Source organism: Calidris pugnax, unplaced genomic scaffold (assembly GCF_001431845.1).
Source record: "Calidris pugnax isolate Ruff unplaced genomic scaffold, ASM143184v1 scaffold14, whole genome shotgun sequence".
NCBI classification, from domain to species: domain Eukaryota; kingdom Metazoa; phylum Chordata; class Aves; order Charadriiformes; family Scolopacidae; genus Calidris; species Calidris pugnax.
In genome coordinates, this window is record NW_015090793.1 from 13,965,845 (window position 1) to 13,989,285 (window position 23,441).

The 23,441-nt window shown below is 43.7% G+C and overlaps 1 protein-coding gene across 1 annotated transcript in view; it reads left to right on the forward strand.

Annotated features, from left to right (window-relative positions):
* The window catches only part of LOC106902892 (sideroflexin-5-like), a 56,749-nt gene that overhangs the window by 16,772 nt on the left and 16,536 nt on the right, over positions 1-23,441 (forward strand). The window contains exons 5-8 of the mRNA XM_014966721.1: positions 1,129-1,219; positions 5,531-5,646; positions 7,729-7,814; positions 16,600-16,717. Of these exons, the coding sequence (XP_014822207.1) occupies positions 1,129-1,219; positions 5,531-5,646; positions 7,729-7,814; positions 16,600-16,717 (411 nt within the window). The remainder of the gene's footprint in view (positions 1-1,128; positions 1,220-5,530; positions 5,647-7,728; positions 7,815-16,599; positions 16,718-23,441) is intronic.

Here is a 23,441-nt window from a genome sequence, read left to right on the forward strand (position 1 = left end):
ACCCACCAAAGAATCTGTACTGATTTTCCCTCAATGATCAGGAGGAAAATAGTTAATCGTTTAGCTTCTTTTTTTTTTTTTTTTTTTTTAGCCCCCAAATCACTATTTGCTGGCAGGTTTTTGGCTTTGGCTGATTATTTTTTTTTTTTTAAATTTTGCTGCATTTTTGGCTGAAAACTTTTTGGCCAGGCATTGCTAAAGACTTCCATTTTCGGCCTAAAATTCCCAGTTTGGGACTGTTGGGTTTTGTTTGCATGTTTGGGTTTTCTTGGATGAAAAAGAGAAAATATTGTAGGGGAGAGTAATTTGAAGACAGAAGTCATTCCCTGCGAATAGGTTTGTTTAATTAATAACCCCATTTCTGCTTGAAACAAATTTTGATGGAAATTCTCCGACTATCACTACTATCCAACCACACTGAGGCTGACGAGGCAGCAGCTCTCCTCCGTGCTGTTTATATTAACATACGCAATGACTTAGATCCCTGCAAATTTGCAGAGAGCTCTGCATTATTCAAGTGTTGGAGGAGGCAACAACAACAAAAAAAAATGATCCATGGTTATAATAAAGTGCCTGCTATCTCTTGTTTCTATTAATAGCTCCTTTATAGCCTAAATGTTTATATTGGAGTGGGATGGGGGGGGTTGCACAGACCCTGGAAGGATAAATTAATTGTGCTGGGCCAATTACCACCACTGATACATGGCTTTTTCCCAGCCAGATGAGGGCTCCCAGCTCCAATGATTTTGTGCTGGATGGGGAAAATGCCAGTGAACTGGGTAAAAATGCTACTAGGGGCATTTCCAGAAAGATGGAACAGCACTGCAGTGGTTTCTGTTCTGTCTTTTGGCTGGAAAGGGTTTAAACCCAACGGTTGGTTTCAACCTCTCATTTAAACCCAGTGGTTTGAACTCAACGATTGGGTTCAGCCCTTAATCAAATGAAAGGCTGAACCCAACACAGCTAAACCCTGCCATGGTTTAGTTCTCAAACACTTCTGCATGGGGAGAAAACCCAGTCTGTCCCCATGAAGAGCCCTGCTGCTGTCTACAAGCTGTGGTATCTGCCCTGCTCCTTGTAGCTAAATGTTTGTGCTTCTCTGTTTTGTTTTTTATTTTCTATTCAAAGGTGGGCCTTAATGTTCTGGTTCAGAGAGCAAACAAATTTACCCCTGCCACTCGTCTCTTGATCCAGAGGTTTGTGCCATTCCCTGCAGTCGGTAAGAAAGAACACCTTTTCTCTATAATCAAAGTGTTGGCTTTAAATCTGCTGGTGGATAAAAGTCACTGGGATGGACACCTAACTCCTGCCTTCTTGCTTTACACCATCACTGCCTGTCAGGCAGGTCCCTGAGTCGGTGCAGACAGAGATGGGATGGTGGAAAGCAACATTTCAGCAGGAAATGATGCAAAGCTGCTGGCAGCGGCAGCTCGGGAAGCTTTGTCAAGCTCCACTTTCCACTCTCAAGCAGTTTGAAGAATGATCGTCATTGACTGTCCAAATTTGAGAGCATTTGGTTTGATTTTTGCAAGATTCCACTGCAAGATTTGGTTTGAATCATGTAAAATCAAGTCTTTGAATAAGTGCTAGCATCGGGTGTTTTATTTTTAAAAAAATATGTAATGAAATGCTCCTACTCTGAATATACAGATTTCTAAGAGCCACTGATTAAAAAAAGACCAAAGTGCCTGAAGAATTAAGGGTGCTGCTGGCTTGTTGGAGCACAAAATAAAGCCTTACGCAGTGTATCAGCATCATGCTCGGTGTTTGAGGGAAGAGACGTGGTGGACTCAGCCTTTGCTGAACCCCGTTACAACATTCAGCAAATAATGAGTTATTTTAGCTATGAAGAAATCGCCAGCCGTGTAAGGGTAATTTTTTATATACGTTTGCTTATTTATAAAGGCCCTAGGTGGCTGGGGCTTCTAAAAGTTTTTTCTGCTGGAAAAACAACTGTTTCCCCTGTCTGCAGAGCAGGGGGTAACAGGGACTGTAGATTGCACTCAGTCTTTTTTCTGAGCACTTTGGCTCTATACAGGGAATCTGTGGACATTGTTATTGGTTTCCTGGAACTTTCCTGGAATATATTTTTAGAGGGTTTCCGCTTTCTTTTGATTTTATAATCAGGAGGGCACCAGAGGTGAGTGCAAGACCCGGGAGGCAGTTCCGAGGCTGGGTTTGAGTCAGAGATGCACGCGGGAAGCCTTTGCCACCGTGCTGATCTATTTTCATACCAAGGTGTAAGGAGAAAGAGGTTACACTTGTGTCAGCATTGATTGAGGACCCATAATTAAGTTGTTTAGCCTGTAATTAATTCTCTAGTTCTTATTTTATTTGTCTACTGTCATGCTTTGTTATGTGCCAGGGCATTAGGAATCCTCCTGCTAATTGCTGTTCTGTGGTTTTGAAAGCTGCAAGTTACTGGTTTGCAGACCTGGGCAAACAGTTTAATTAAGATGCGTCTTCCTGTTGCTTTTCAATGACCAGCTCCCAGCGAAAGGGCAAAATTTCACCTTCTATGTGAAAAGCCAGACACTGGTGTAAAGCTCTTGCTCCACTACCATATTTAACATAAATGGCCATATTTAACATAAGTGGTCCCTCCTTGAAATCCTCTTTCACTATGGGACCCCGAGGTGAGTCGGGGCACAGGGTTGTATCTGCAGGGGCCCCCAGACCTCACTTGTGATAACACAGATTGCGGCCACTCATGAATGTACCCAGGTAGATGGTGCAGGTTCCCATTGCTCTGATCCCCATGTTGTGGCCAGTGGCACTGGAGCAGGGTGCCAGAAGATCAAGCTGCACCTTTAGCCTCCACCAAAGGTAATTTGTGGTAGCTGAAAATCATAAGCTGTCCAAAAAATCCTCCCCAGCGCCAGGGGACACACCTAATAAACCATCCTGCATGGGAAAGCTGATGGAAATGGTCAAGGCTCTGCCTACCCAGTGGCTGGCTTGATGCAAAAGGGGCTCATGCTTGATATTGGCCACCCCTACGCATTGTCTGGACAGTGAAGTTGTTCTCCGTGAAGGTTTTCATCACAGGAAAAAGGAAGGAGTGTGTCAGCACTTTGTTCTAGAGAGCTGTGGTGCTGAATTTGAGCAAGAAGGGGCCAGACCCTTTCTTGGAGATGTAGGGGGTGAAGGACATCAATGCCTGGGGTTATTGCAAAGAATCCAGAGTACCCACTTCTTCCCCAGCACTGAGTGTGGATAGCTGTCACGAAGGTCAGCGGTGTTGCTGGTGATGGTGTACTTTATACTGCAGATGTGTGTGACTAACAAAAAACCACAGAAACTCCCCTAAAATCCAAAAGGTGGCATCCCAAACCTGAACTGAAGGAATTTAGAGCTGGTAGAAAGATACCCTTTGGAGGAAAGGGAGGTGAGGAGGAGGAAGGATTTCTTCTCCTTGGGCTTTTTTTTTTTTGTGGGTGGGGTTAAAATTGTTAAATGTGTTTAGGTGGTGTGCAAGGGCGTATTTAGTGCGTGGAGAGCACCCTGGTTTAGAAAGGATATTTATATACACATAGAACTAGGGTAGTGGGTTGCTTTTGTATCTGAACCTAGTTTCCACCGTGTCACTAAGTGTTTTCACAGAAGTATTTTCCAGCCTGTATTACCACAATTTATTTCCAAATTCTGAAAATCAAATTATCTACACATATATTTATTTATTTCTCATCTCCCCCATGTATTTGAGACTTCCATAAAATCCAAGTTAATGCATAATGAGCAGCTTCTTCTGCTTTCTGAGTGTTTTACTGAAACAGAGCGGGAGCAACTAGGACAGTTGCTTGTCTCAGGCAAACAGGCTGGAATCAAGTTTTGAATTTGGGACCCAGGCAATGAAGCCCTAGTAGGATCCAGAGATTTAGAGAAGCATCTAGGTGTAGTGGGAGCTTCAGGTCTGGACTGACTCTTGCAAGAGCCTTGTGCTGATGCATCCTGACTTGGCCAGAACATCTCTGCTGGTGTGTTTTTATATGTTCAGTCTTGACTGAAAGCTAGAAGGATGGGGCATGTGAGTGTTAAAAAAGAAAACAAAAAAAAAGAGGGGCTAAACTTGCTTTAAATGAGATGCCTGTTTTCTGTTTTATCTTGGATTAGGGAACTGAAGGGTTGGTAACACAGATATTTTGATAGATGAGAACAGTGGTCCGGTAGTTTGAATATTAAAGAGAGAGACAGAGTGTGCGTGTGTGTATGTTCCTCTTATTCTTGAGTGTAAGGAGCATTTGTCACCACAAATCATCCTTGATTGCAGAGAGCTGCATTCGTATAGGGCTCACCCACCCACCACCCTCAAAAAATTAGACATTTGTTATATGACATGAATTGAGATTAATTAGCGAATATTAACCCATCAAGCAGTACAGAAACACATTTTTGGAAGCAGTGGTACTTGCAGCAACAGTGGGTTTGTGTTAGTTCTGGTTGGAAAGTTTGCAACAAAATGTGGTGGTGGGGGGAGAGTGCTGCAAAATGCCAGTTTATCAAAACCAAAACTTTTGTAGGAATTAGTAGCTTTTCTTTGGAAAAATTCTGGGCCCTGGAGCTGTATCTCAGAAGGTTCCTTAATCCCAAGTCTAACACATTACTTGAGGAGCAGAATTTGGGGTCACCTTGAAAAATCTACAAAAGCCACAGGCTGGGCAAGGGGAAGCTTGTCAGAAAGGGTCCCAGAGCTGCCTCTGCCTCCGCTGTGAGTGCAGGGCTCGTATTTGGGAAATGTGACTGTTGGGAACCAGAGTCCTCCAAAGTGCTGCTGGCTTGTGCCACAGTTAAGAAAAATATTGTTAAGGTGAACAAATAGGTCTCTAATGGAAAATAAGTCCACAGATCCATTATTTTTCCCCACCAAAACCTGTTAAATAAGGGCAAATAGTCAGCAAGACCCCTACTAATGAGACACATGTCTGTTCAAACAACCCAAACTTGTCTCATTTGATCAAAAAAAATAATTCTGTCCTTTTTAAGAGCTCATATCTAAGCTGTCCTTCATAGCTCAGTGAAATCCCTTACAGTGTATTTCCATCATACCTGAAAAAATCCATTATTTAAGAAGAGTTTGTCTGCTGGCTTTGTAAGGGGATTTAAAACCAGCTCTGGGATATACCATCAGAAGAGGCAGCTGTCAATCAGCAGTGCCTGATTGGCCAAGACCAACCAGTAGCCCAGCGCAGGGACATGTTGGACTTAAATCAAAACATTGGGTGAAGAATCACTATGGGAGTTGAGAGCATGTCTGAACACCAACATTTGGAAATACTGGTTTTTCTTTGCATCAATATGTTTCTGATTGTGGCAGCAGACCCTTTTACAATTAAAAGAAAATTATCTTGATTATTATTCTTCTCCTAAGAATCACATCTTTGTCTTGGTATAAGAGTGGCTCCTTGACTTGCAGAAACTTCTTGGCAGATTGATGCAGGCAAAGCTGAAGGGCTGTCGCGGCGAACAGAAGCCTGCCATTTGGTATTGACCAGGGCTGCGTTGCTAATCATCATGCTTTTCTCATCCTCAGCTAGTGCCAATATCTGCAATGTTGTCCTGATGAGGCACACAGAGCTGGAAGAAGGAATTGATGTTTTGGACAATAACGGAAACATTGTCGGGTCTTCCAGAATTGCTGCAAAACACGTATGTACCTGTGATGTTCCTGGCGAACACTCGGGTGAGCTTGTACACAGCTGCCCTTCAGGCTCAACGAATCCCACAGCCATAGGAACTGATGACTTGAAAGAGCTAGAAATAGATGAGCTTTACCCATCATGCGGGGAGAACGAAGAGGCAAAACTTCATGCCTGCTTTGTACCCACGCGTGCAGTTGCGCAGCCGCAGAAGTGGCTGAGTGTGCTGGCGGGCACAGGCTCGTGTCACGCAGGCAAATTCGGTGACTGACCTTGGTGGTTTGGGAAGGATGTAGATTGACATCAGAAGACCCTGTACTACTCTGATACATTCACAGCCTTAGGATTTCTTTGTGGAAACTAGTAAGCGGTTCATGTTGAATATGAAGCAAAGATAACTTACACCTTTTTCTAAATGAGCAAGACTTCATTTTCGAGCTGAGTAGCTTTTTAACCCTTGCCATGTCAAAACTGCATTAACAATTGCCAGCCAAAGCTTTGTGAGGGTAGCCAGATGTTTTTGTCCTTGTCCTAACACCTGGTGTGTTTTCCCCTGTAACCTTCTACCCTCTGCCATCTGCCTGCAATTATTGCCTTTTATTCCCTTCTTACATAGTTTTGTCTTCTGAGCATCATCTGATTGAGGCATGTTGTTTCCAAGTGGGCTTTAATCTGAAATGTAAAGCATGTACCGAAGCACACGCCCAGGCAGAGGAGTTAATAATATAATGCTTGGCATTTCTCTCGCTCCTTCTGTCCAAGGCTCTTAAGGCACTTCGTAGACAGCAATTAATGTACAGATTTACAGTCCTCGGCAAGAAATGGGAGATCTCTAATATCTCTCCATATTGTTGTTTAACAGGGAGCTTAAAACAATCTGTTGAAGGGCTCAGAGATACTTACTTGAGCCAGTTTTCCTTACTTGCATTAACTGGCTTCAGGACCCAGCTTCCCCTCTCCATCCTAATGGTCGAGGGGAAGACAGACAACATAGAAAATAAATATTAAAAATTAAAGTACTGCAAGTGTGATTTAGATGAAGTTTAAACATCAAATTTGGGACTTCTGAGAACTTCTGCTCAGCTTCCATCTAATCCCAATGCTTCTTCCCAAATAGCTTAGTACTGGGTTTTGTCATGTAAAATTTGGCAGATCCTTAGTGTAACACATCTGTGCCTTTCTGAGACCTTCTCCCAGTTTGGAAGGATCAAGTGCTCCCAAGCCTGGCCGTATGCGTAAGTTTCAGCATTCCCATCCAAAATTTATAGTATCTTCTGCTTACATCTATCAAAGCCCCACGTGTGGTCTCAGTGCTTGGGGAATCCCAGGTGGGTGCTGGCAGGTGGTTGAACAAGGTACATGACGACACAGTGTGACCTTGCTAGAGCACCCATGATCTTCTCTGAGTCTCATCTCAGGGGATTTATACGTATCATGCTGCCAAGCTGTTCTGTTTGCAGCTTCCTGGTGAATCTTGCCAGGGAGAAAGCAGAGGGACAACCGTAGCTCCACAGTTGGTGTCTTCCTGGGAGAGGAGAGCACTGGGTGTTACGATGCTTTGCAATAAACCACCAGTGATTAAAAAACAGAAACAAGTCTTGGAGCAGGCAACAAGGTGCTGCATTTCCCCAGCATGTAATTAAAATTGAAACTCAGTTGAGGGAGAACAGGTTGAAGCTGCTGCTCAGCCCATACTGAGATATTTCACCTTACAACGTCTTCCAGGCAGCTATTTTGCCTCTCTTTCCAGGTAGCACTAACATGTTTCCATAGGAATATGACAGGATGCTTGAGCGCTTTTGGTCACATGAAGTGAAATCAGGGATACTATTAGGTGTCTCTGTTTATTCTGTTGGATTTGTCACCGAGCCTGGGCTCCAGCCCATCGTTTGTAGCAACGGAGTGCAAATAGGTTGTATACAAATAGCTGATAGCAAAGTTGAAAGTGTGTATTGACACATTCATTCACATACGCAACAGAAGAAAGGCCAGCCAAACTATTTCTGTGCCCACGCGTTGATTGCTCAGCGCAGGTACATCCTGAGATTTGTTTTAAATGTCTTGGGTTTGTTTGTTTGTTTTTCCTTTTCAGGCACTGCTAGAAACAGCCCTGACTAGAGTGGTCCTGCCAATGCCTATACTGGTTCTACCTCCAATTATTATGTCCATACTGGAAAAGTAAGTGTTGGGTAATATGAAGGGGGAGGGGGCTTCTCAAGAGGGGGGCAGAAAAGATGCTCAGTAGGTGTTATTCGTTGATGTTTCTTATCTTTGGTCCTATCAAAGAGGGTTTTTTGCTTATTAAAATGTTTGTGTTCCAGCCTTTTTGACCGTTGTTGTAGGCTGTTAAAGCTATATCGATGCGGTTATTTTAAATCATCTTTCTGAGACCCCGACAGTTTGAATAACCTTATTCAGGAGGATCAGTGTGAGCCCAAACTCTCTGAATTCAGTGGAAAAGTGTCTCCATAAGGTTTTGGTCCTCCATTTAGCAAACGTGAGAGCTGCCATGTGGGGTCAGGCTAACAGTCTCAGTGTTCAGCCAGCGATAGGGAGTGTAGGGTCTTGCTGACCACACACCGCATCCACATCACCTTGGCCCCTGTTGGAGTTGCTTGTGCCCTGTTTGAACTCACTCGTACTTGCTTTCAATAATGTCCCGTGACTTGGACTTCCCCAGTAGAAATATGCTTCACATATTCTGCAGAAATTTGCTGTCCATCACTGTTTAAGCCTGAATCTCTCCTGACCAATGTCTCCATAGAGCATCAGTGCTAGGAGAGTGGGCAGGAAAGGGCAGGGTTATTAATTCATGTCTAATTATCTCCTACAAGAGTTCTTAATAGCAAAAAAACCCAAAACCCAGCCAACTGAAGTGCCCTGTCCATTGGCCGTTCTCCCACCTTGTTTTCCAGAGCCTCTGCTTTTTCTCCCACCCAGAGATGCTGGGTGGAGCTGTTTGGAGCTGTTGGGTGCCCTGGGACATGCATAAACGACTCATTCAGCGTGAATGATCCTTGGGGTGGGGATCACCTTGCCAACCTCTGGAGACTGATTAGTGCATTGAAAGATGGAGGTGCTAAAGGGCTTGCTATCTCTGTCCAGACAGCCAAGCTGGAAGCACTCTTTAAACAAATCTGTTGATAATGGCTGCTCTAAAGCACTCCACTGACAAAGTAAATAGCAATTAGTACGATTAGGGATTGACCCATAGCTTTGGTTAGCCTTGTTTACCCTTGTAGAAACACCCCTGGGCAATTTTCTCTCCTTATCGGGAGGGTCGTGGCTGCTTCTGTAAATTTGGAGACTGAAATTTAAAAATACAGATGTAGTCCAGTACCCCTCCAGCACCTAGAGGCTGTCACCAACATCAGTTCCTCCCAAGGCCTGAGTGTGGGGAGAAACAGGGCAACAAACACTGTTTTGGGAACTGTAAAGTTTTCTTTCAGCCCTTTTTGCCCAAGATGCATTGTTTTCCTCTCTTTTTCAAAGGGACTGTGGTGATTCCCTCTGGCAAATACAGTTCTGATAACATTTTCTGCAAGCCACCGTTGTGAGATGGCTGCTGGAGATGAGGGGTAGATTCCAGTCCCCTTAATTTTGTGCAAAGCGTTTGATTTTCACTTCGTGTTCTTCCTTGACAAAAGCTCTGCAGCCTCTTTTCTGCTCCAAGACCCTCTGTCACCAAAGGGTCCCCCAGCCCATGATCTGCCTGCAGGATCTGCTGGGGAGGTGCTCAGGAGTGACCATGCCTTACTCCAGAGTACCTTACTCAGGGCTTGCTCAAAGTCATGTCTAAAACAGGGATTGTCACCTCCTTTGTACCCCAGCATCTTGGCAGCTTCCCTGCTTCAAACTCAGATGCGTGATTCTAGCCTTTATAATCCCATCAAAGCTGCTTTGCTGTTGTCAGTCGAGAGGACTTCTCATTTTCATCTGTCCACATGCCAGACACTTCAGAAATGCCACCGATTTGTGATGTTTCTACTACAGAACTCTTTCTTTTCGCCTTTTTGTCGCACTGAGGCTTTGCACCGAAGTGGCTGTTACTGCACTGAGTTACCGCTGGCTTAACACAGGCAGTGATTCCACTCTAACCATAAATTGGTGCTTGTACAGACATCCAAGAAAGATCACCTCAGAGGACAAATTTTTTTATTGCTGTATTTCAGAGGATCTTTGCTATTCTGGATGTGAAAGTGAACAGACAAAAAATTTTATGTGTAAAAATTCAAAGTTTGTAGAAAACTGGTCTCTAAATTATTGTTTCCAACAGAAAACAGTGAGGACCATTGTGGGTCTTGCTAAGCATCCACAAGCTTAAATAAAACTAATAGTAAAATTTGCCTTGTACTCAGGGGAATCATAACTTCTTTTATTGATACTAAATGCACCTGTGCACCGTGCAAGACTTATTGAAACTAATTTTATTGTGAAGCAAATGTGGACATACAGGAGACCGTCTTCAAAATGTCATCACTTTAACTAATAGAAAGACTTAATTTAGGTTTGCGAGAGAATGCTTTACTCCCCACCACCCTTAAATGAAACTGTGCAGGTATAAAAATATCTGGGCACTGATTTTGCCTGCCTAAATTCTACTTAGAGCTTTGTGCCTACTGTTTCGTTTTCCATCAAATATCTTTGGATTCCTGGAAGCCTGTGAGTGAGAAACAGCAGGGATGGGGAGTGGGGTGCGGTTTGGTCACGCAGCTAGAGGTGGTAGTATCGCTGTAGGACATGAAAGCATCCTTTTCCACAGCCGAGGGATTCGCAGTCCAGATGTTGACGCACAGATCTTTTAAAGTGGTAACTGAAGGACACAGAGTCAGAGGTGAAATCTCATTTGGGAAAAATCTTGGAGCATTTGGCGAAAAGTTTCACTTTTTTTCTAGTAGAATTTTAGTTAGACTAGGGCATTTTTAATGGGAGTCATATCAAGGCATGCATTATCAATTTATTTATAGAAATCCTTAGTGTCTATAAATGAGAAAGATGAGAGTGACGGCTTATTATTTGAAGGCTGGAGATCTGGAATCAGAAGTTGCAATCTGGATCCTCTACTAAGTCATTTGCATTTGGGGTTGTGATGAAGGAGGAGAGCAATTCTCCTGCCTTGCGTGTAACCGGGTGGAAGTGGGTGACAGTGATGCAGTTGGGTGGGAGTTGCACCACCCCAGGAGCAAGCTACGTGCTCCCAAGCAGCGGTTTTCAGATTTGTGGAAAACTCTCTCTCTCGTTTTCATCTCGCTATTCGAAAAGTTTATTTTAAGTGGCCAGTTCCTGGTCGTCGTCTTTCCACTTGGATCCAGGTCTTTCCTCTCTCTCAGCCATCTCTCCATCTGCATGTTTTAACTCCCCCAGCTGCCTCTCTCGTCTCTTGTGCCATTTTTTTCAGCTCTCTTGGCTTCTCTCGTCTCTTTGCCTGCTGTGTATTTTAACTCCCAGGGCCGCCTTCTCTGCTCTCCAAGTAATTCAATGTTACCTCCCACTGCTGAGCTCCGCAGCGCGCCATTCTTTCCCCATGTTTCATGCATTTCCTGCTGCTTGGTCGCTCTGTTGAAGCAGCTAACATATAGAATCAATGTTTATTTTGAGACTACATATGCCATGCGGGGAACACGGTGTCAGTTATTTTGTGCAGATGTATTCTCATTTAAGTTTTATAAATAATATCTGTGTTGGCAACTTTAATACAGAAAAATATTGGTTTCACATCATCTATGAAACGAAAACGACTCATCTATGGGATGTAGCTGACTTGGGAGCAGACAATGGAAACTTCATTAGTACCTCCAGGTCACAGATGTGTGGGGACAACTACATCCACTGTATTAAGTTGGACTTCCAGCACCTCAGACATTTCCCTTTATTCAGATGCTTGTGTGGATCCTTTTGTCTGGTAGTTATGATGAAATCTGGGAAATGGCACAGGTTTCTCTCACAAAGCACCAGTTACACAGCCATCATCCAAGACTTCTCCAGTATTCTTTGTCCAACTCCCAGACCCTTGCAGAGCTGAAGTCACAGCTGGTCTATGTGTAGACTGTCCAGGTCTGTGTGTAACTGCAACCTCAGGTTCCCCTGTAGGCTGAGCTTGGTAGTTGGAGACCCCAAATCCAGTGATATTTGGTTCATGTGGTCTGGATAAGTGGTGGGCAAGCAGACCAAAGCTCAGTCAACCAGCAATGTCTACTGTGGACACTTTGAGCTAATAACTGGCAGCGGAGATAGAAGAACATAGGCTCTTCTTATCTCCTTATCCTAAAGCCTCTTCTCTGCCTCAATTCTGAAGCGCAGAAGGTCTGAGGATGGGTTCCAAGAGCTCATGAATGTCAGGCTAGACAAGAGGAGACCCTAGAGCCAACTGTGCAGTGTTTATGGAGGAGATATAAAGTTAGAACTGTTTCCAATGGGCAAGAGCTGAGAGAAGCAGGGACCAGCATAGTTGTGTCCCTGAAAGATGAATGTTTCTACTCTTTCTTCATCTCCACACCTGGCAGAGCTGCCACAGCATGTTAGCATCCTCATGTAGCAATTGCCAGTGCTGTTTTCCTGTAAACTCCATAAAGTTAGGGCACTCCCTGGCTAGACCAACATTACAGAGCTGCTCTGGCTTAGCTAAATCAGTCTAACTGTGAAAAATGGATTCTCTCAATGGAAAGCCAGTGCTCAGCCCATGGTTTTGTGGTGCCGGAAGGGTGTTCTCTTCAGGTTAAACCATGTTTTTCACTGCAGAAATGTGCGAGGACCTCATGTTCATGGCCTTCTGCTGGAGATACTGTCCTTCTGACAGTGTATGCAGAATGTTTCCTACAGGTGCTTTTTCTCCTTGTAAATGCAAAGTCTCTCCGTCCAGCTAAACCCTTGCTGAAGTTTGTTTAAACTAAACAGCTGCCAGCAGCGACACCTTAAACTGCTGTGGCTGTTTCCAGAGTAAACATTGAAACTGCTCCTTTAATTATGTCAATCAAGCAGAAAAATCCCCCAACCTCACTCTGTGTGCATCTGCTGTGTCCTCTGGAGGGGGCACTGGGGCTATAGCCAAGAGCAGGAGATGCTTCTTGACAAGGACAGCGGTGGCCTGGCTGGACAGGACAGCAGACAGAGCTACTGGTTGCTAGAAGAGCTCAGCATTCCCAAAGCGACACAAAATGAGTGAGAAAAGCCCAGAAACACCATCCGCAGATAGCAAAGAGACCTGATGGGCTCGCTGAAGCAGAGATGTGGTATGGTGCCGGCTCTGGGATGTTCTCAACAGAACTGGGATCTGGGGTAGGACAACCACCCCAAAGTTTGTTTGCACATTAGAGCGGAGTTTTGAACCCCGGGCTCTAAGGAGCCTGGGATACCCAGGATTTGGGATACCCAGAGCTTCAGCCTCCGGCGCTTTTCTTACCCTGTCAGCATCCTCGGCGTCTTGCAATGTATGTATTAGCTTTGAACCTGTTTATACCAAACACTACAAAAACCCCACAGAATCTGTCAGCTGGGAGACTTTGGTTAACTCCTGTCATATTTAGTTTAGCATCTGACACCTCCTTCTAGACAAATACAGCTCTGGTTCACTGAACCTGATAACTCCTTTTTAGTACAGCAACTGACTTCCATATGGAATAAATTACAGTACCTCTTGAAAAACGCCAGAGGCAGCTGCCAAATTATGCAAAATTTAAACCACTAATGAACAATGTGATGAAAGTTGAATGAAGGTGTATTTACAAGATCTACAACACACTGTCTCTGCAGAGCAGATGTACTGTCTGTATAAGTATGCGTGTGTCTGTGTATATACCTATGTACATGCACACTCATGCATATTGAAATGTTATCCGTGAGGTCTAGCTGTTTTAGGTATATCTGTTAGCAGTAAGTGCTACCTAGGATCAGTAAGCCAGAAGCTCCCCATCGTGTAACTGCCTTTTTAATATCTGCTAGGCAAGTCTTATAAAGGCAAATTGCAGAAAGAATAGGCATTAGGGAGTTCTGAAGGGGAGTAAAGAAACAAATCTTTACAGAAAAGAAGAGAAGAGGAGGGAAGCAAGCAAAAATGCATGTTCTTTGCCATCCAAAGGTTGACGTATAAATCCTTGGTGCCAAAGATTTGGCTTCTAAAGTTGGGAAAAAAAAACCCATACGTATTATTGACTTCCTGCAGATTTCCAATGTGAGACCTTCTCTTGGTGAAAACTTTTCAATCCCATGTTGTCTAATCTGAGTGCCAAGGTTTAGTTTACCAGAGCCTGGCCAGTTCTGTCCTGTGTACATGTAAAACTACTGCAAAACTACTGGTTTGCATGAAAATAGCTTGAAGTACTCAATTCAATAGCAGAATTATTGGTAGGCTAAGATAATATTTGCTCCTGTGAATATAGCAGCTTGCTTCAGAAGATGCCAATGGCAAAGCTGGAGTGCCAGGGGGATCTAAAAGTCCAGGCCTCCGCTTCCCTGATTGAACCCCTTGGCAGAGCACACAGCACAGTGTTGTAAACTAATTCACTCTTCAACAAATGAAGATTAATATTATTTATTTTTAAGCTGCTATAATACTCTGCAATTAAGCCCTGTGGAAATGTCTAATCATTCACTTCTGTTGGGGGGCTAATGGGTGAAAAGAGGGGTTTTGATTGCGTTTGGCAGCTAACAAAATGCAGCACGCAATATTTAACTTAATATTCTTCTGAGATCTGTGTCAAGAGCAAAGATCCTAGGGACAGAAGAAAAGTGGACCTCTTGACTAATTATGAGTCATTTATTCCGAACCACACAAATTTTAGAATCTGAATCCCAATTAAGACATTACACTACATGTGTTAATTAGTCCCCTCTCCTTTTAAATCAAGCCATAACTCTTCTTAATTAGGAGGTTAGCCATTGTAATTTGAACTGGCCTGAGTTTGAAGCACTCCTGGAAATCACACCTGGGGACTGTACCCGGGATCATTTTAAATTGGTTGAGTTTTTACTTGGGTGATTATAAGGTCCCCAACAGGGCAATAATTAAAGAGGGTGCAGCTTCCAAATTAAGATGTCAGGGGTGGCATAAGCAGTGATGTCTTCGTTCTAAACTGTACTCCAGGGAGGCTTGAAAGATGCTGGTCATATGATTTTCTCAGCAAGGGCTCTCATGGATCACGACAGCTTAAACAGGAGAATAAATCAGTTCCAGGAGTTGCCCCTCTGCATCCCAGGGACTAGTTATCACAGCTTATTGATGGCAATTCTTGAACATTGCATTTGTTAAAGAGTGTGGAGCAAGATAACCTGCTTTACTGAGTCGGACAAAATCCTTGTAGACTTCTGCAGGAGGTATATCATGCTCTATGCAAAATAAAGTAGCTAAATATTGGAGAACAGAAGCTTGACTTTCACAGCACAAATTGATAGGATCAACTCCGTCTCGATAGCTTATTAGTGAAGAGCTGAGATATCGGAGGAGTTAAGGCTCTGGATCTTGTTTTCCTTCCCCACTTCCCCCAAACCTTCTCAAGATGAAGACAGCTTTCAGCAAGCATTGCTAGCAAAGGGTGAAGAGTCTGAATGTTCAGACACACAGACAACGTACAGCAGGGTAACAAGTTCCCACACATCAGCTGCTCCGTTATAATTCATCAGGTGCGTGTTTGTAGCCTGCAGTAAACGTGGAGTAGATGGGGGTTGAGGTAGTCTGTTATCTTGCATGGGCTACAGGCACAGGCTGCGCTGGGAGATGTGTCTACAAAATCACATGTGCGTGTGCCAAAGCAGGCTAGCGGCGTGCCCTGAGGTGGCTTGTCTTGGTTTTGGTGGGTACCTTGTGAATGGTGCACATTGGATTAGAAATGCTTTTTAAAATCCCAGTACTGGTAACCACAGTGAAGTTTAGCGGTTAGTGTAATCTGATTATACCTTCCATGACCAAAAGAGAGCTCCTGTGTTATCATCCCAGTGGAAAAGCATTAGCTAGCAGATCTTTGCCCATGTTTGATGGCAGGAGACCATGGGACATCGGCATCCTCAAGATCAGGATGGACAGAGGAGAGATGCACATTGGAATGAAGGCCATAGCTGGTGACCCAGCAGCAAATCTGCTGACTCTTTGGATTGCTGATGTGCACTAAATATTCAAACAAGACTCACTATCAAGTTGCTGGTTTATATTCCCAGGTTTTTTCAGATTGGTAGAAAAAAATTGAATGAGAGGTGTCCTTTTGGTGTAAATAGCTCCAGAACAAACCCCTCAAGAATTGTAAACTGTCTGAGGTCCTGTGTCCTGAAATATACTTAACATGCCACCTTCTACCAGCTAAATGTTGTCCCTGTCATTTGGTGTTAATTGCATCAGAAGGGTCACTTAATGGGTCATTGTCAGAACCTAACCTTGCAGGTATCTAAAAGTGTTTGCTGTTAACAAGTCTTGAACTCATAAATATCCCTTGGGGACAGCATGTGTTAAAACGTCCTTATCACCCACTCTGCATATGTTTGATTTTTAACAAATTAAGGTATTGTCAAGTTTGCTACTTTATTACCCCATTAACAAAGTCGTGTGCATTTTTCAGTAGCACTGTGTGATAGGGCCAACAAAGTTCACAAAATCTCTCAAGAACCCGATTTCCTTCTGCTCACTCAACATGGTTTCCAAAGCCTTAATGCAGGTGACACCTGCGTGCGGTCAGATCACCTCATGTGCCATTTACTTCAGGATGAGATGGTTAGAAATGGCAGAAGCGTGTGTGAAGTGATCCTCTTTTAATTTGGGAGAAGTGAGCACTTAGGTTGGCAGATGCAAAAGCACAGTGTGCGGGACTCAGAATCTTTTGTGGGTGAACTTATTGATGAGCTACTAAGAAGGAAAAGAAGGAACCTAGATGAGTTAAGGAGAGGGAGACCAGCAGGTCTGCGTGGACTCCAGTGTCCATTTTGATGGTGACTTGCACTCACCTGGTCTATGAAATGGTCTAACAAAGCTTTTCCTTTCCAGAACATCACTCCTGAGGTCCCGTCCCCGGATGATTCTCCCAGTCCAAAGCCTTGTGTGCCTCGCTGCCTTTGGCCTGGCTCTACCCTTGGCCATCAGTCTCTTCCCGCAGATGTCCGAGGTCAGTACATGTCCGGTCACCATGGTGGGTTATCTCGGATGGGGCTTACTAACACCATTGCTTTTTTTGCTTTCCTGGATAATGGTTTCACTCCTATGGGGCCTCCTCCATTTTTGGATGAAGTCAGTTGCTGTCTTCTTCACTTGTTCAAGTGCAGATTCACTGGGCAGGTGATGGTTATGATAGTCCCTCCTATTAACGCATGCTAGCATAGCACAGGTTAATATTACATGGCTTTTCCATACTTCTAATCAGTGTTTGGATCATGTGGTGGAATGTACCTTCCAAATTAAGAGGAAGAACTGAGCAGGGAAATCTTTGTTCCACCCAGCAAAGGCACCTCTTACAGACAAGGGATGGTCATGTGTGATCCTCCTCCCTTCTATCACATCCGTTGTTCTCTCACAAGGGTGGTCTGCTCCAGACCTCTCCCATGTGGAGGACATTTAGACTGTATAGTAACAAAACCACCAGGGATTGGGGGACAACCAGATTGGAATAAGGTGGGTTTTTCAGTGTATGAGGATAAAGTTCTGCTTGCCTGATGGCCAGTCAGAGATGTGTCTCAGCTAGCATGGAGGGTATCTGGTCCCTCTTTAGTGATACCCAGGTCAGGTCAGATCATAAGTTAAGGGATGTTGGTGTTTCTTACTGTTGATTTCTGCTTTGAGACTCCAGCTGGGTTCGTCCTGTCTTGTCTGGGGACATGCGTTTAGTCAGAGCTGAGCTGCACTGGAGAGAACGTGTCTCAGCTCACCCTCTCCCATGACAGTGGTGTTTCCTTGGTGTTAACATAATGAAAAGTCTTTGTCCCTTAAGCAAAGAGCCTGGGATGTACATTTCATGTGGTTATACTTTTCCAGAGCTTCTTTGAGGGTTTTTGCCTTTTTGTCATCTAGCCTGGCTCTGGGAAGACACAACCTGGGGGGTGAGCAGAGGGAAGCTAGCCAAGGAAACAGACAGAATGACTAATGAAATCACTCATACCTAAGTTAGTTGAACAAATTGGTAAGGTGCATTTTTTTTGTAAGTCATTAATTTTGAGCGTTCAGTCTTCGCAGCTTATAGATTTGCAGATTGTAAATTTGTACGTTTACAGGGAGGGTCACTATTATAATGTGGTAAAACCTGTATCAAACAGAGCAAAGGATTTGCTGAAGTTCTTTTTGCTCCAACTAGAACAGTTCATCAGAAATTGGTATTGCAGTCTCTGCTGGTTAATTCCATTTTTATGGTCTGGATGGATTTATGCCCAACTTCTAGCCAGGGAGTCATCTTGTACACTTGTCTGCTAAGACTGAAAAACCTCTTACAAATTTTCTGTTGTCCTTCTCGCTGTTTACAGGCTGAGATAGAACTATCCCTTAATCTTCTCTTTAAGAAACTGAATATATCTCAATCTTTGAGTCTCTTGCTAAAAGACGTGTTTTCTGAAGCTTTAATGATTCATATGTCTCTTCCTTAAACTTTTTCTAATTAGTCAACATCCTTTTTGGAGCACTTCCATAAGAACCAGACACAGTATTCCAGTAAGAAGTTGCACAAGTACCAGTTGCAAGAAGCAATGTGATTTGCTGGCTTCTACTTGAATTCATACATCCAGAGAGCATGTTAGTCATTTTGGCATGAGCTCAACCTTAGCTCCCTGTCCATCAGTTTCCTGTTGTGATCCCAAGTTCTGCTTAGAGGTTGTGGTTATGAAAGACTGAGGAGTATTTCCAGGTCTCACACCTGTTCAAGGTACACGCCCAGAGTATGTCCAAAGTTCCTGTTGGAAGGAGACTTGGACATAGATCATCCCTTATGGTCCTATTTCCAGGGAAAGGAGCGTCTACCCATCAGAAGGTAGCTATGGGCTTTGCTGGGAGGTTTCCTTTCAAGATAGTCAAGGAAGCAAAACCACAAGAGGTACCACCAACCTCATTTACCTTGAAGGTGACGTTGCCACCGTTCTCCCAAAATGGTGCCCCATACCATAGGTGCACTATTTGTATCCAGAGACGATTTTATGTTTGATCATAATACATTGCACATTGGCTTCTTTTCTACGTATCTAGAGGCCTCTGGATCAGTGGCCTGGCCTCTTAATTATTTACCACTTTCCCAGACTTTGTGTCATCTCAAGCCTTAAGCAACAGTCATTGTGTATTTTCTCCCTTCTCACTGACGATGCACATGTTTAATAGCGTTGGCCAAACCGAACCATTCCTTCAACAGAGACAGGAAACTCACCCTACAATTCTGATTTGTAATTTAGCATTTTGTACATTTCCAGTATTTTCTGTAGGCATTGCTTAGCATGGGCTTCTCTGAAATAGTGTCTGCTAAGGTCAACGGGAACTAAAGTCTTAGTACCAGAATCTGAGGCATTCAGAGTTAAACACTTTGGGCTCTACGGAAATAATTATTCATTGCCTTAGTTTCTTTATCTTAAAATGAAGCTTACAAGATCTTTTTGCCTTTTGTATCACAGATTTGTGACAGATAATTTGTAACATATAGTATCTGATATTGCCGCTTGAGAAAACAGCTGAATGAATTCTAGCCCACAAGGAAAATTAAGGTCTGGCTTCCTTCAAGGGATATTCAAATTGCAGGCATCAGGCAATACTGAAACCATACACCATCACTTGAAAATGACCTTCTAAAAGCAGATGAAATGTTATCTGCAGTGTAAACATGAATCAGCGCTGATTAGTAGATCAAACAGAATGACGTGCTCTCTGCCCACGCTTCATGTCAATGAAGAGAAACCATTACAGCTGGTGGTATAGCTCATTACCTACTGGGGTCTCAGCTCCACTCAACTGGAGTTAGCTCCACGCGCACAGCTGGACCTCACATCTGTTGACACCAACGAATCAGGTTCTCCGTAGCAGCCTGGTGTGATCATTCTTCCAGTTATGTGTGCATCTATTAGAAATGTGTGTGAGTCTGTATAAAAGCTGTTCCTCCCGTTCTGCCAAATCTCATCGAGATCTCAGTGGTCAGTGACTGTGGGAATGCTCAAGTGAGGAGAGCAAGTGATTTATCTGAAACAATTTCTCCAGAGCCACTTCTTCCACAGTCTTGGATGGGAAATGTGAGTTTCCTTGCAAAGAGTGGTTCATAAAACGTGTCACTTCTTGGTCACTCATCACTGGTCCATGAACTTGTCAGGTAACTAAGTTTAAGAGACCTTGACTGTTTGAACATCGACCTTTCTATATATGTTTATGCATGTGTATATATGTAGGCATGTATTTGCTTTTTCTCATAACCACAGTAGGTGAAGCAGCTATGAACATAACGTGACTGAGATGATGCTGTTGTAATGAGCACCACCCAGGGAGTAAATTATTAACAACAAGATGTAATAGGCGTGTTCTGTTCCAAAAATATGATTATGGTCTGAGCAGCAACCCCTTTCAGGAATTGTAAATGAGCCAAATTCTGCCCTTAATCACACATTCACAGTCCTTTTTCTTTAGTCAGAGAGCAAACACAGAAGCTGAAGTGTTGGTATGTGCTTGTTTTAGCATGGGAGCTTGACTGGCCGCCTTTGATCCACTCTTCTAAAGGGGCTCAAGTTTACAATTAGTTTTCAAGCAGAATTGAAGCCTCACAATAGATTTAATAAATGTGCTAGGTAAATGCAGCTACCTTATCACATCACTTCTGGCTGCTTCAGAGTTATACCTGTTTTAAAGTAACATAAGAGAAAACGGAATTCAGCTCTGGTTGCATACAGCAACACCAATATCAACTAAATGAAAATTCTGGACCTGAACAACCTTCATGTGCTGGGAAGAATAATGCATCCAGATCTTCTCTTTGGGCAGTATTTATTTTAGCTAAGACCTCATACCTTCCTCGATTTTGTATAGATGGAATCCACTTTGATGTCTGCAACGGTGCTCCAGAATTCTAGCTTCTAGTTAGATGCTGTGGTTTTGAAGATCACCTTATAAAAATAAAACCCTAGTGTCAGCCACAAAGACCTGGGTCCTTGTGAGTAAGCACGCTTAAGATGCTGAAAAATACACTCTTCATCCTAATACAGTGTTAACTCTGGTACCCAAATACATCAATATGCATTAAGTAATCCGCTGCTGTTAAGTTTAGGAGAAACATCTAGTTAATGCATTTAGCCCACAACCTCCAACTGCCTCCCATGCCCCCCGGGGAATCTCTTTTCTAGCTGCCTATCCTACAGCATCCCCACTGACAACTCCTACTCAGCTATGCACTGCCAATAGAAACAGCTGTGACAGTTCCAAACTGAAAATGGGACTTGTGCAAATGAAATTCAGTGTAGCAGCAAAAGAAATAACCATGGGGTTGCTTCACCGACTTTTCCACCCTTTGGTCCCTGCTCATCCAGATCATTCACTTTTCAGCATCCAAGAGGATGTTGTTGAACTTCCAGGGTGCTGCAAACCCACCGAAACTTGCCTCATCCCATGCCTAGTGTGCTGGATTGTGCTGATAAAGAAGGGTAAACTCAGGTGAGGAATGGAGCTGAAGCAAAAGCTGATGGCAGAGAAACCCTTCCACTAGCTATAAGACACATGCCCTCACCGTAGGTTAGGTTTAAAGGGCCTTGGTTGCTGGTTAGGGCAAAACAAGCCGTCTTCCGGAATTAGGCTGATTTCAGCTAAACGCCTTTTCTCAAAAATAATCTTCCTTTTGGATCTCCAGGACAAGGGGAATAAACAGCCTAAAATCCAAGGCTGAGCTATTGTTTTCCAATCTGTTTTAGCCTTCATCTTGTTGGCAGGCTGCTTTAGAAAAGCAAAAGGTTAATGAGCCAATGTGCAGTGGGATTATTGCAGTAAAGATGACAGTGAACCAGTAATTACTAATTAGATGCAGTTTAACAGGAGGAACAAGTGAAATCTCCTCTTCACCAACTGTCAATAATTAGCAGATTTGGTGAGGTTGAAATGTGTCCACAGTTAAAAGGCTGATTTTTTAATGAAATGGCACTTGACAAAAGAGCTGTATGGAGGTCACAGCCATAGCCCTCGAGACGCTTCCCTATACCATACTTAGGAGGGAAATCAGATGCAAGACAGCAGGGGGTCCCCGTGAAACCATTTCTCCCTTGGGATTACATTGCACGGGGGGAGGGGAGCAGGAGGGATTCTCTGCAGTAATTTTGTCCAACTTGGATGAGAAGCAAAGGAAAGGATTTGCCAGCTGCCATGGGGAAAAAATGTTTGAGAACTGAGAAGTTCTGTGGTATTTCTTTGCTTCTGGGTCTGAGGAATGGTTTTCTGAGGGTCTGGTAACCTGAGTGTGATGGCCAAAGTCTGCCCTTGGGAGGGAGGTTGGTCTTAGAAGGAACTACTCTTAGAAAAGAAGTGGCACAAGGTCCTTAAGGACTGGCAGGAGGCTGGAAGCTCACTGGTATGTGTCTCCCAAAGACTGCAGAAGATTTAAGCTGTTCCCTGAATCAGTTCCCTACTGACACACAGGTGATGCTCCATCATTGACTTCTGAAGCATTAAGAGGTTCATCTGAGGTTCCTCTCCTATGTACCGATCCAGTTTCTTATTGGCAAGGTAACTTGACACAGGCAAGAGTATCTTTATTTTCCACATGAACTGAAAATGGAGAGGTGATCTGTGTGAGCATCTTTAATGCCCATGAAACCTTCTACTTGACCAGAACACCCCAGGATTTATATTATACTGGGTGGTTGAATACTGATGTGGTTGAAGTAGGGCTGGAGAGAGAACCTATGGTATTTGGAAATGTGTTGGGCTCTGTTGTGGTCTTCAAATGAAGGATGGTGCTTAATGAGGTTTGTGTCTCGTGTTCTTCAGTAAGGATGGACTTGTTTCTGTCAGAGGTTGGAGGACAAATGAGTTACCCCTTCCAGAGCAGAGTCCTGCACTCGGAAGGGTAATGTGATGAGAGAGGAGGTGATGTTTGGGGAACAGCAGAATAATATTGCCATGACTATGCACAAAGGCTGGACACAGTTGCACAAAACTCAAATAGTAAGTTGCTAGCCCATAGAATCATAGAATTGTCTAGGTTAGAAGGGAACTTTAAGATCATTGAGTCCAACCATCAACCTAATGCTGCCAAAACCACCACTAAACCATGTCCCTAAGCCACATGTCTACCTGTCTTTTAAATACCTCCAGGGATGCCCACTTCCCTGGGCAGCCTGTTCCAATGTTTGATAACCCTCTCTGTGAAGAAATTTTTCCTATCTTCTATAAGAAATAATAGCCTAAGGAAATCATAAACCATGTCTATACTTCTAAACCCAGCAGGGTCAGAGCACCAGCTGGGTTGTTGGCCCATGGTGTCCAGCCTGGTTAATTATCTGTGTCCTCTCTGGATCAGTTTTGTCTTCCCAGCTAGTGCTGGAGGGTAGCGTTCCCAGGGACTGCTCCCAATGAATAAAGCCTCCCTCTTTAGGAGAAGAGGTTGGCCATATGGATGCAATCTGTGGCACACTGGTTGTCCCCAGAGCCCAACACTGGATTTAGGTTCATGTTATTTCACGTGGCGGTAGCACTGTCTGTCCCATTGCAAGTGTTCAGGAAGTTGTGGTGCCATAATTTTTGTCTGGGACCTCTCCAGGTCCCAGACAATTTGCTTTATGGCTTATAGGGTTTATTTGACCAGAGTTTTGACATCAGAGGACCATGACCTTAATCTTGCATTACGGGAGAGTCATGTCTTCCTGCACCTTGACAGTACCATGCCTCAACTGAGCAGTGGA